The following is a 13469-nucleotide window of genomic DNA, read 5'->3' on the forward strand; positions in this document are numbered from 1 at the left end:
AGAAGCAAGCCTGCTGCTTCCCCTCATCACCCACTCCTTGTCCTTCATGTGTTCCCTTGAGCCACAACAGGAGGATGAGTGTGTATGCATGAGTGTGGAGGGTTATGTGCAGAAGTGTGTGTGCATCAGTATGTGTATGATTGTGCTTGTGTGAGGGGGAGCATTGGTGTATGTGTAAGCTTGAACATGGGTGTGTTTTGACTCGGCCACCCCCAATGGAGTTGCTTGGTGGCCACAGACCCACATTCTGACTGGTCCACCCCCCAGGGGGTTGGAAATGTAGGTGTGTATGAATGTGCATATGTATAACTCCACATGTTTGGACGTGGAGGGAGTTTTGGAGGTTTATGTGCATGGGTGTGTGTATATATAGATGTGAGCATGCTTGTGTGGGTTGTATAGACATCTGTATGTAAGAGAATGGAGGGCGTGTGTGTATGTGTGTGTGCATGAATAGTCGTGTGTGAGGGGTGTGTAGGCATATTTGAATATGAAGGGGTGTGTGTGTGTGTGTGTGTGTGTACCCTGGATTTAGAGGGAGACCTTGAAAGAGAGGTTGTTTTCTTACAACTCTATCCAGGGCAGAATGGCATCTTAGTAACTGCCCCAGCAAAATCAGCAAAGCATCATTCTTATTCGATAATACAGAGCTTATGAACATGTGAGAGACACTTCTATGACTTCATTCCTTATTCACTGAAGTTTCTACAATTTCTCAGTCTCAGGTTCTTTGGGTACCTATGCATCACAAGTCCAAGGTACAAATTCAAGCTGTGCCTCAACAAAGTTACCCCTCCTCTTTTGGTGCTGGGATCTCACTGCCACAGTCAATCATGCAATATCTTCTTATGAGGAAGACTGTGTGTGTGTGTGTGTGTCTGCGAGTATGGGCATTGTGGTTCATATGAGTGTATACTTAGGGAATGTGTAGATGGTTCCATATGTATGTATGTGTGTAGAGGGGTGTGTGTGTGTGAATGTGAAGGTGTGTGTGTGTAGATATGGGTGCATGGGTATGCAAAAGAGTGTGTGTGTGTATGTGTGTGTGCACACTCAGGGCATGTGTGACTGTGAAAGTGTATATGCACGTGTGTGTGTAAGATGATGTGTGTAAGGCATATATGTAAGTGTGCATGTGGAGAATAGAAATGTGAGGGTGCCGGTGTATGTGTGTGTGCCTCATGTTTCTCTAAGCGCTCCCCACTGCCCCCTCTCGAGTTTGCTCTTTTCCACTCTTCCATCTTTCCTCCCCTTGGAACTGGGGTTTTCTCAAGGTGGGAAACTTGTAGTTTACAACCCCTTCATTGCCTTTTGTCCGTGTCCAGAAGTGTCCACTTCCTCAATCAGACCCCAGAAGTGGGGTCTATGTTCTGGGAAGGAGAGGAGAAATGAGTCGCTCCTCTGGTGGGCACATGGACAGGTCCTGCTTTCTGCCTTGGTCTGGTGGCCTGCCAACTGTTCCTTTAGATCCTGTGCCTGGTGTTGGCCCTGTGCCACACTGGTCATCTGGGGTCTCTCTGTTTCCAGAGTCTCCTGTGGAGCCCACAGATATCAGCCTGACAGCTCTCTCAGGAGAAGGTGAGTTAAAAGAGTTGGGGTAGAACCAAGTCATTTTCTTACTGGGCCATTCCCAATGGGGCTGGCTGGTGGCCCACATGCCCATGTCCTGACTGGGCCATCCCCAGTGGGGCTGGCTGGTGGCCCACACACCCATGTTCTGATTGTTCTATAACCAAGCATCAACTCCACTAAGATGTCCCCTGCCTGGCATTCTCATAGAATTGATTCTGTGTATATATATGCCACTTGTCTACACATCCTAATCTTTGCAAATGACTCCTCAGGAGATCACTCTGCAGGCCACCAGGGTCCTGGAAAGTGTGTTGTTTCTCTCTGAATCCCAGTGATGCCAGGCTTTTGTTCTATTTCCAGCCTGAACACCTGTGAAATAGCCTTACTGTGAGGACTGATTCCTTATGGAGACACAGTGGCTCTTCACTGTTGCTTTATCCCAACACATGTGCTGCCGTAATCTGGGCTCACTGAGTAAGGACCTACTTAGACACCCCCATAAAGCCTTATTCCTTGCTCACAATGCTCCTGGCCTTATATTTTAAGTGTTAGACCCCAATCCTGAATCCACAGATGAGAGGAACTCTGATTGACTTCAACTCCAAACTGGGTGGGGGAACTGAAGTTGGGTGCTTTTCTTTTCACAGTGGCTGCTAAGACCAGAGCTAACAGACTGACCACTGTCTTGGGCCCAAGTAAGCAGAGGCACATTGGAAGCATATAGTGTGGGATGCAATGGAGAGATGCCGTCTATACATTTTTATCCAGTTTTGAAGATCACTCTGGACAGGGGCTGGAGGAGATATTATGATACTATTTTAGAGAACATGTAGGAAACAGAGGCTCAAGGAGATTAAAAATTCCAGCGGACTCAGTGAGGCTATTCTTGTCTCATTATTCCATGGTAACTCCTGGTAAACAGTGTCCTTCCCCAACATATCTAGGCCAACATTGCATCAGCAGAATTATCTGTTCACTTTGCAGGTGGTGACCAGCAACCACAGGTCTTTGACTAATCAGTCTACGTATATTTGACAATTATTTACCGATGACTAAGATTAGATTGCAGTTAATGGGCAGTGACATTGAGGAGGACCTTCCATGTGGCAGCACATTCCACACCTCTTACACGGGCTCAGTTATTACTCCATGGTTCTAAGAAGTCAGTTCTTTTTTTCTAAAAAGTTTTGTTTTGTTTATATTTGAGAGGTAGTTTTACAGACAGAGGGGGAGACAGAGAGAAAGACATTCTGTCTGCTGGTTCACTTCCCAAGTAACCACAATGGCTGGAGCTAAGCCAAACTGAAGCCAGGACCCAGGAGCTTATCTGGGGTCTCCCACACGGGTGCAGGTCCCAAGGTTTGGGGCCATCCTCTACTGCATTCCAAGGCTACAAACAGGGAGTTGGATGGGAAGTGGAGCAGCCAGGATATGAACCAGTGCTCATATGGGATCCTGCCATGTGCAAGGCAAGGATTTAGCCACTGAACCATCATGCCAGGCCAAAGAAACCCATTCTTATCCCCATTTTGCAGATAGAAGAGAAGCTGTGGGAGGCAGAGGCATCTGCCCCAGGGGTTCTAAGGCTGTCAATTTTGCTTTGAAAGAGAATGGTTTGCCCTTGTTTAGAATGATCTTGAATTTTACTCATTGTTGGAGCATTTGTATTCACATCAGGAAACCTCATAGCCTGATTTTCATTTCTACTACCATGGACTTGATCTAGGGGCCCTATGAATTTAAGGCAGTTTCTTTCTTTCCAAAGCATTTTCAAGTCACCGTATCTAGCTTTTGGCCATCCAACCAGTGGTGATGTAATAGTCTGGCATCGTGGTGAAGTGTGTTAAGTCTTCAGCCAGGCTGGCTCTGAATGTGCTGCTGTCCAGCTTTGTGTCCTTGGGGAAGTGACCTAACTTCCCTGCTTATCCTCTTCCTCATCTCTGACTGAGGGTGAGCATAACTAAGTCACAAGGTTGCTATTAGGTCACTTCACACCAGAAGCCCTCCTGCTATATCAGGCGCACAATAACAACCACATAACTCATTGCACAGAGAAACAAGCTTAGTAGTTTCTGGAATTCCAGAGCCAGCAGCTTCACACACAATTCTGTGGAGACAGACCATGGTGGCACGACGGGCTGGGGGCTTCCTGTGTCCAGTGAGAGGGAAGGCACTGCTAGAGAGCAAGACAGGCCAGGCCAGGGCTCACACTACTTACCCTATTTTTCTTCTTTTTGGGACTGATTCAGGCCAAGACAGCAAGGACACAGAAAGCAAGGCTACTCCTCCTCCAGGTAAGCACACTCAGCTTTTCACCCCTGCCTTCTCATTATCCCCAGTGTGCTTATGGAATCAGGTGGGCTCCATAGGGTATCCCTGCAGATACCCTAATCCACAATGCTAAAATCTCCTATCAAACGGCATAGTATTTGCATGTAACCTAAGCACTTTTCTCTGTATACTTTTGCTCATTCTGGATTCTGCATAATACCTAAGGTAATGTAAAGAGGTGTGATATTGTATTATATGGGGATGTTGATAAGAAGAAAACCTACTCATGTTCAGTACAGATAAACTTTTTTCCCAGAAGTTCCTTGTATCCCATCCTGCTTGTCAAATAAATAAATAGATCTTTAAAAATTAAAATGAGAAAAGATGTCCATGCATTTAAAATTTTAAAAGTAGCTCTTTTTCCCCATCTGTCTTCTGATGAAAATCAATAGTGGTGCTATGAGTCTCTGGGTGGGGCTGGCCCCTCACTTTGGAAACTCTGAGTCCAACCTAAATTCCCAGTTCTTGACTGAATTTTCAGAAGTGCACCATCAGTGCAAAATATGACATGGCTAAGGTCTGGGCTGACCATTGTTGGGGAGCACTATGACCTCAGCATGGGAAGGCTGGAATTTGTTCCCCAGTGGGGCAGCTGGTCCAGATGGGGGAGTAACAGCAGATGCCTTCAGATGTGGGGTGTGGGGATCAGAAACTGGATTCATACCAGTGATTGAGCAAGGTTTTCCTCCAGCAGAAAGGGCTTTGGCTAACTCAACAGGGAACAGGTGTTGTGCTTCTGGAATTCTCCATGTACTAAAAGAATTTTCCACCTAGAATGCTTTACCCTTGGATTCAAGGTACAGATATTCTACATTCAATGTACATATAAGATGGGTTATTGTGACTGTTTTCCCATTGCTGGGTATTTGGCTAGATTGACTGCTCACAGACACACAAAAAAAGTGCCGAGAATCTGTTTTTGCAAGCAGAGCTAGCACAATGTAGACAGCCTTTGTTTGTCCAAGGTTACAGATCTACTATGAAGCTGGGCTAAACATCACACTCAAAACCCTTAAACTCTAAATCTTTCCAGTTTATTATCCTAACTTGATGAGTTTCCAGAAGATCAGAGCATGTTATAAGCAACCCAGTTAGCCGGTTTCTATCCATGGGATGAGAAAACTAGATTAGACGCCAACCTAAGAGATTAGATTCCAACAGGACTTTGGTACCGTTGGAACCTGATCATTGAGCAGAAAGAAGACCAGATGCATGTAGCAAACCAGTATGGTGGATCTGGGGCAAGACTGAAGCTCCATGACACCAAGACGCCCTGGCCTTACCTGGTGCTCTGGATGCTGAGCCAAGTCAGCAGATGGGTAACGCTGAGCCTACCCCTGCTCCCTCTCCTTTCCTTCCCACAGACTGCTCATCTCCAGCGGGTAGGTAGAGCTGATGCGCCAGGACAGAGGAGATTCAGAGACAGCTAGGAAGCCTGTTAGGGATGACATGATGAAGAAGGGAGATCAGACCTTGCACTTAACTTTGATTATGATGAGAAGCTGGGGCAACACTTGAGCCAGGAGATACAGAGATCTGAGGAAGAGCTTTGCTCACTTACATTGTTGTGCACTAGGAGTTGCCTTAATGTCCCCACCACACTTTAAATTTGTTTATTTTTGAGAGGCAGAGAGAGAGAGAGAGAGAAGAGGAGATAGACAGAACGAGCATTCCCATTGACTGGACACTCCCCAAATGCTGCAGTGACCTAAAATGGGACAGGACCTGAGTCAGGAGTTGGAGCAATCCAGATCTTTCCGCTGCCTCGCTGCCTCCCAGAGTGTGTGCTAGCATACAACTGGAGTCAGAAACCAGAGCTGGGAACTCAATCTAGGTATTATGATGTAGGATTCAGCTTAGCTGGAGTTATAACTGCTGAGTTAAACACCTGCTCCAGCCACCATTGTTTCTTACCTCTTCATTTGCAATGAGCACTTAGAGAGGCCTCAGTTGGCAGGGGCATAGTAATAAATCTGATGCTCCCACACACACCTGGAAGGCTGTGAACATTGTTATCTGTGACATGCTTCCAGATGGTCCAGCATAGGCTCATGTCAGTGTTAATGCTGTCATAGAAAATTTGGGCAGTGTCAGCAAAACAAACCCATTGATTTCTGAAAATATCCCTTGATATCTGCAATCCCAGTTTGAGTCACACTCTCCTCATGCGTTGTGTCTGAGTATCCACCTGCACATGGCCTCAACGATGTGTCCATCTGTCCGCCTGCAGGTCTCTCCTTATAGGCACCCTGCAGCTCAACAATTAACCTGTACATTTTCAGAATCTGCAGAGATTTTTGCTACAGTAAAAAATATAGCTCTCAGTTCTGCTGGTGCTCGATCTGTGGGGTTGGTGATGTCATCTGTTGAAAGCAGCCCTGAGGAGACCACTGGAAAAGGTGAGCAGATGCAAGCAGTTTGAGGAGTGTTTGTCTTCTCTGTTCTTGGGAACCTGTGGTTAGGTTGTTGGCAAAGCACTTGATGGTACCTTATCCTGTTGCTGTGACTTCAGGGATGAGCACCTCAAGGCTCAGAGGGGCCATGACTTGTGTTGTCGCTCAGCTAATGTGAGGCTGAACCTATGAGAAGAGCCAAATCTCTGATCCCTTGACCTTGTTGTCTCCTAGACCTTACTAGCCCACAAGGGAACAGAGTCATCATAATCATTTCCCTTATTTCTCCTGGGTCTGAAACTTTACCTAAGGCCCTGTTCCTATAAGAACTCATAGGAAGAGGGATACAATAGAAGACTGTGTGAATATCTCGGCTTACCCTCCATCATGTCCAACATGTAGTATTCAGCATCTGAGCATTACAAGCAGAGGGAAGAGTAGGAAAAGGGGAGACCTGGACAGACAGAGATGGGAAACCAAGATCTCTGAGTGTCAATGTCAGCCACGTGTGTGAATGCTAGGAGGACAGGACTCCCTCTTCCTGTCCCCAACATCTGGGGCAATGACCTGTAATTAACATGACCTGAACAGCATCTTCAGTCTTTATCCCCTTAACGGAGATCTGGTAAGGAGTCTGCAAAGGAAGAGAAAGACTTGCTCTCTAAAAGTCATTGCATCTCAGACAGTGGAATGAATCCAACCTAGTTTTCCCATAAAAAATGTTGACCCAAAGAGTAAGACATAGGGATTTCTGGCAGGTCCCAGAGTTGGCCTCCTACAACCTGGGACACTGCTTTCATCTGATGGACATAGTTTTGCCCTCACGAGAGTCCCTGTTGCCCTTCAGCCTGTGACAGACTCACTTTCCTCCATCCGGGAAGTGGGCACAACACATTGGTGATGCCACAGCTTGGAGAGATGCTCTTTTGCCTGACATCCCGGTGCCCAGAAGAATTTGAGTCTTATGGCTGTTACTGTGGACAAGCAGGAAGAGGCGAACCCAGGGATGCTCTGGACAGGTATGGCCTGGGGTGGGGAGGGGCAGGCAAGGAGGCATTGGTGAGTAGTGCTGACATTTCCTGCGTCTGAGAATAAGAATCCTCCTCTACGCTGACATCACTTCAGCTTAACCAACAGCTGGGAGAGGCAGAGCCAGACATGTTGGAGCCTAGAGCCCCTTTGGCATAATCACAAGCAGTGCCCCCACTGATCTGTAAAGGAACTCCAGATGCAGAGCCTGTTTTGTAAAGATCAACTTTAAAAAGTGGAGTATCTACTTGGTATGTCCTACAGGAGGCCACAATGAAATTAGCCCCTCCACAACTTCCAACTGCTATTTTTTAATCTGCCACCCAGAAAAATTTTCACTTAACCTCACACATTCATTAATATATTTATTCACTTAGATATTAAGACCCATGTTTCTTCATTGTTTGCTCTGTCCAGGCACTTTGCTAGTTATAAATGTTATTAAAACTAAACAAACCTAAAGGAACCAAGGTGCTTGTATGCAACAGGGTCTCCTATAATGGGACAAATGGACAACAAAAACGTCACCCCATGTAACCTGTTATGCTGGGCAAATAGGAAGCTGTGGAGGCCTCAATCTAAGTTTGAGAAACATTCTGAAAGTAGTGGACTTGATCAAGTATAAGGACTGATCTCATGTGGAGAATGTTGCAGTCCACAGCCAGTTGAGGGATCTACATTCAAAGGCATGTGTGTATGTGAATATATACATATATACATGCATATGCACATATGTATATATACCTACGTATATGTGTATATGTGTATATACACATGTATATATAAGAATATGTTCTTATATGGTGACGTTGTGAAAGTCAAACCAAAACTGTAGATGAAGCTGACATCTAACACAAGAGACACAGTCACGGCAGGAACGCAGAGCCGAGCAGCTGGGGCAGATGCTGTCTGGAGGCTGTGTTTCTCTGCCTCCAACTCCACCACAGCACCCTGGCCCCTGAATTCCTGCTCTCCAGGCTTTCAGTGAGAGGCATCAGGCTGTGCTGCACAGGCAACCTTCAAAAGCAACCTGCCACCAAAGAATGTTAATAATATCAAGCATTAAATCACGCTGTAGAATCTAGGTGTATTTATACTAAGTAGTTCAGCCAATATGGTGTCTGTTCTTCAAGACAAAGAGGTATTCAGTGTCAAGACTCCTGTGTCCATAGCATTCAGTGATACAGACTAAAGATAGGAATGTAGCCAGCAGCAGCCACTGTGCACTGCTGAGTGCCAGGGGAAGAAGGAGGAGATGATACAATGGTGGGTCCTGATGATTAACCAACTTCAACAAAACAAAACATGAACAGCTCGGCAACTCAGACAGGAAATGGTTTCTTTCATGCTCTCAGGAAGAAACTGAAAATCTAAAAATCAAACAGGAAACTGTCAACCAGAAAGAATTAGATAAGCTGATGTAATTTTCTCCATAGACATACTTTAAACCTCATGTCTACTGTACATTATAGGTTATTACGTGATTATTAAGAGTGCTACAAATATATATATATGATTTCTGAATCACTGACTCCGGATAGTATTAAATTAACTGTCACTCTCACCCAACCATGCCGAATGTACACATGAGATTGCCAGCTCTTCTGTAGTAACTGCCAAACAAGGCAGATATTGAGCTCACCAGCCATCACCAGGTGGCTCCCCCAGCTGCAGACAGCAAGGTCTGGAGGGAGAAGCTGCAAGAGTTGGGGACTCAGTTCCACCTGTGCTGTATGTGGAGCAGGCAGTGTGTGAGGGCAGGGAAGCGTGGATTTAGGGGGCACTTGCAGCTGCCTGTTGGCTATGGTCTAAGAACATCCATGTGGCCAGGGCTGATGCTGAGGCTGTGAAACTAGATTGGGCCTTGAAAAGTGGACCTCAAAGGCAGGCTGCTGATTCATTACCTCCTCTGCACTGAGGTTCTGCCAGTTGCTGGACACTTGACCAGACATAGCTCTTCATTAATGCTCAGGAGAGTGACTCTCCTCTCTTTAAAGGCTAGGACAAAGTCGTATACCATTTGGTGGAGATTTACTGTTTGACTCTGTAAAAGGTTGGAGAAAATGAGGTCAGTGCCAACTCATATGGAACCTCTGTGTAAACTGGAAAGGGGTACCCCTTCCTCAAGATGATTCATTTCTCTGTTAGTATACCAAATTTGTACATTTCACATCGTTGTCATCATTAGTCATCACAAAAATACAAGGAACATTTTATTTTATTTTTATTTATTTATTTTATTACAAAGTCAGATATACAGAGAGGAGGAGAGACAGAGAGCAAGATCTTCCGTCCACTCCCCAAGTGATTCACTCCCCAAGTGACCACAGCGGCCGGTTCTGTGCTGATCCGAAGCTGGGAACCAGGAACCTCTTCTGGGTCTCCCGCATGGGTGCAGGGTCCCAAGGCTTTGGGCCGTCCTCGACTGCTCTCCCAGGCCACAAGCAGGGAGCTGGATGGGAACAAGATGCAGCCCTATGTATAGTGCTTTATGCCTTACAGAACCTGAGCAAGCATGCAAGACAGCCCTAGGTGTGCATGAATCAGTCTTGCGTGCACTGATAAGAAGGCACTGCACTCTCTTGAGACTACAGGAAGTTGAGGGGAGGTCTTGATGGGTTATGGGATGGGAAGGGACATCCTGGAGCATCTGGAACTCTGGGCAGTAAAGCGTCTTCTCCACCTTAGGTGCTGTTTATCCCATCACTGCTGCCTGGAGCAGATGAGAAGGCTGGGCTGCCTGCCGGAGAGGCTTTCCCAGTCAGCGGTGATGTGCGTGGATCACATCCCCAAGTGTAAGTGCTGTTCACCTCTTTGGGCAGTTGTTGCTTCCTCCAGCCAAGTACCCAGCAGCTGATGCATGCAGGTGCTTTTCCAGGCTCTTCTTCCTATGCACAGGCCATCATGCTCTTGGAACATGAGGTACAGGCTGCTATACCTATTGTGATGCTGCAGTTTCAGGAGACTGTGTCGCCAAAGGTCACAACATCACTTAGAACAGGTTGGGAATACTGTCACCAGCCCACCTTTACTGAGCATGTAATCCATGCTTCTCAGACCTACAGACCCATGGCACAGCTCAACTTCACAATAATCCCATGAGCACTGTTGCTCTTCCTCCTTTATAGGGGAGTTACCTGAGGCCCCAAATCACACAGGCAGATGTTTAAGTGGTAGAATGGGCAGCTGGACTATAAACACTTGTTGTCTGAGACCCGGAACTGACCTGTAAAACTATTCCAGTGGGTTTTTAATGTGTTCTTCTTTTCCTAAGAAGTAGAACCCTTTTCCCCGTTGAGATTGTCTGTGAATTCCTGGAGAACCCGGGAATGGTTCTGGCTGAAAGGCAAGCTGGGTGCTCAGTTGCACTCCTGGTGGCAGAGGCCAGGGTTCAAGATTTCAGGCAAAGGCTGGTCTGCCAACTGCTTCCTCCACCCTCTTATGCCAGGCAAGTGTCCCACTCAAGTGGGCAGTCCGTCTGACAGCAAATCCAGGCATGCTTTAGGCCTGGCCCTGTCAACCTCTGACGCCATGCCTTCATCCATGTCAGCAGAGTGTTCTGCCTACAGCTGAAAGGAAATTGAAGCCCCAGAAATTCACATGAGCCTCTTGGGATTCCTCCCCCACCCTTTTTGTTTTAAAGCCACTTGCCTTGCTTGAGGGATGCCTGGCTCTTGCCTAGCAATGGTCTGCTCACATGGCACTCATTCACTCATCCATTCAGCTATGCATTTAACAACAAACTTTCATCAGCATCCAGAAGAGCAATGGATGTCCACCGTCCTTGTGTCAAATCACTCACAACTGGGAGAGAAGACGGCCAGTAGAGAGATCATGCTAGCGTCATGTGCCAAGAAAGAACAGGTAGTCCAGGTGCCAGGGAGTCTGCAATATGACAGAAAGGTATTTGGAGAAGTCAGAAGAGGGGCAATTTGACAAAAGGTGAACAGTTCCTGGATGACCCAGTTGGGTGTGGCTGTCCCAAGGGAAAAGAGGAAGACCATGGTGTTTTGGAAATGCCAGGCATCTCAGGGGAAAAACAAACATAGTTCTTAACTGCAGCCTGGGGGATACTAGTGGTCCGAAGTAAAAGCTGGGAAGAGACAGGGACCAAAGCATTAATCCAAAGCACCTGTGTATAAAGACTGACCTGTTCAGAGCATGTACCACGGGGGAGGATAAACTCACAGTGCGTCCGGAGCATGTGAGTGACATAGTCAGCCTGATAGTGTTGTCACATGATGTCAGGAGGCACTGATGCCACATCAGGCCAGGAGGTCTCACCTGGAAGCACATTCTCCTCCCTCCATTTCCTACCCAGGAACTCCTAGGGACTGCTTTCCTAGGAGCACTAGAGCCTACCTTCGGGGAGCCATGAGCAGTGTCCTTCTCAGGGGCCTTTGGGTGGCTACTGAGGATTGAGTGCATTTTGGCCTGGGCTTTATTGGCCCTGAGAGAGGGGTAGGACAAAGTTGCTCCAGGGATCATGACCTATCCATGTCTTCACACTGCCTTACCTCTCTCACTGTACCCCACTGCTTCTCCCACTTCCTGAAACTAAAATGCAACCTCCATATCTGATGCTGTTGTGGAAATCAGAAGGCATGGAGGGTCTGTGTGGTTAACAATCAGAAAAAATATCACTGAGGGGCCCTTCATGGTGGGAATAGGTTTTTAAAAAGACTTAGCATCATTGAAAACCACATCCATCTAAGTATTTACAAAAAGCTGATCTGTGTCTACCACTTTGTAATACTTTGTAATACATTATTTTCACTGAGTCACATCACTCCAACTACTCCAACTATGCACAACTTATGCATTAAAGAAATAAAGCAGGTTTTTCAGATATAGCTAATATAAAAATATATGAAACTCAACTGAGTTTACATTTTGGATAAACTATATATATGTTTATATATATTGTGTGTATATATATGTATGTATGCATATATACATATATATGTATAAAATTTTTAAAGTATATCCAAAGAAGATATATTTTCAGGCATATGAAGGTTCTTAGAAAAACTAAAACATTTTAGTTGTGTGCAAAAAATTGTTCAAAGCATGCATGCTTTTAATTATATACTTCTTTATGAGCTTTTTGAAGACTTCACATATGCATGGATTTCAATTTTCATGCCCTGGAACAAAGCTTCCTTTCCATTTGCAAGAACTTGCTGAAGTACTCTCAGCCAATTCAAGTTTAACTGCTCCTCTTGTGTTTTATCAGTCAATATTAAAACAGGATAGAGAGAATTTCCATTTGACAGTTGAGTATGCAGGCTCAGAAAAGTGCAAATTAACAGTTTAGACCAAAAAAATATTTCATGAACATTAACATGAGAAATATTTCCCAAGGATGGGTGAGGTGCTGGGACAGCATTGAAGGTCTCTAGGCAACCACAGAGCCAAGGGGCAAGCTGAGTAAGCAACATCCACTGTGCTACCTCAACCTGTGTGACCACAGCATAGCACGGGGCTGTAAGGAGGCTCATAGAAGAGACATCTTATATAAGCAGAGAGGCTCAGGAGAGCTTCCGGGAAGAACAGACATGCTAGTTTTGTCAAACAAGTCAGGGAGGTCACCAGAGGGGGGAGCTGAGGACAGGAGTTTCAGAGGGAGCCTCTCAGCTGGAAGAGCAAGAGGGACTCCTACCAGCAGAGAGCATGCCAGATGCAGATGCCACGAGCCAGGAAGGAAGAGAAGGTGCTGTGAAGGGGGCATAGCTGGAGGGGTGGTCAGGTGGCTGCCGTGGCCCTCATGTGCCTTCCTACACCGTTTCATGTCTGCTACTTCTCTGCTCTTGCGCCCTAAGGTGCTGGACATAGCCTGTGCCAGAAGCTGCTGTGCGCCTGTGACCAGGTGGCTGCTGAGTGCATGGCCTCTGCCTCTTTTAACCAAAGCCTCAAATCGACAGACAGGCAAGAATGCCAGGGCATGCAGGTGTCCTGTGATAGCATGCAAGGAGGGCCTGCAGCCTCACCCCTGGGCTCCAGCTCTGAAGAGAACAGCGAGGAGGCCACATCCCACAAGGAGGGCCCAAGAAGAGCCAGAAGATTCCTGAGGAAGTCCCTTGGTCCCCTGGTGACTCCATGACTCCTTGAAAGCTAGATTCCCAGAGCATGACAAGCATAGCC

General features: G+C 46.4%; 1 protein-coding gene across 3 annotated transcripts in view; it reads left to right on the top strand.

Annotated features, from left to right (window-relative positions):
- OC90 (otoconin 90) overlaps window positions 1-13469 on the top strand; it is a 28904-nt gene extending 15435 nt beyond the window's left edge. The window contains exons 8-15 of one of the 3 annotated variants that reach the window (XM_058668363.1): window positions 1528-1578; window positions 2220-2254; window positions 2865-2904; window positions 3843-3866; window positions 6186-6302; window positions 7144-7315; window positions 10014-10120; window positions 13148-13469. In XM_058668363.1, coding sequence (XP_058524346.1) covers window positions 1528-1578; window positions 2220-2254; window positions 2865-2904; window positions 3843-3866; window positions 6186-6302; window positions 7144-7315; window positions 10014-10120; window positions 13148-13428 — 827 coding nt within the window. In that variant the 3' untranslated portion in view covers window positions 13429-13469. Of the gene's footprint in view, window positions 1-1527; window positions 1579-2219; window positions 2268-2864; window positions 2905-3801; window positions 3867-6185; window positions 6303-7143; window positions 7316-10013; window positions 10121-13147 lie in introns of all 3 variants that reach the window. The other 2 variants (XM_058668362.1, XM_004580838.2) reach the window with 2 other exon arrangements.

Source organism: Ochotona princeps, chromosome 9 (assembly GCF_030435755.1).
Source record: "Ochotona princeps isolate mOchPri1 chromosome 9, mOchPri1.hap1, whole genome shotgun sequence".
Lineage (NCBI taxonomy): Eukaryota > Metazoa > Chordata > Mammalia > Lagomorpha > Ochotonidae > Ochotona > Ochotona princeps.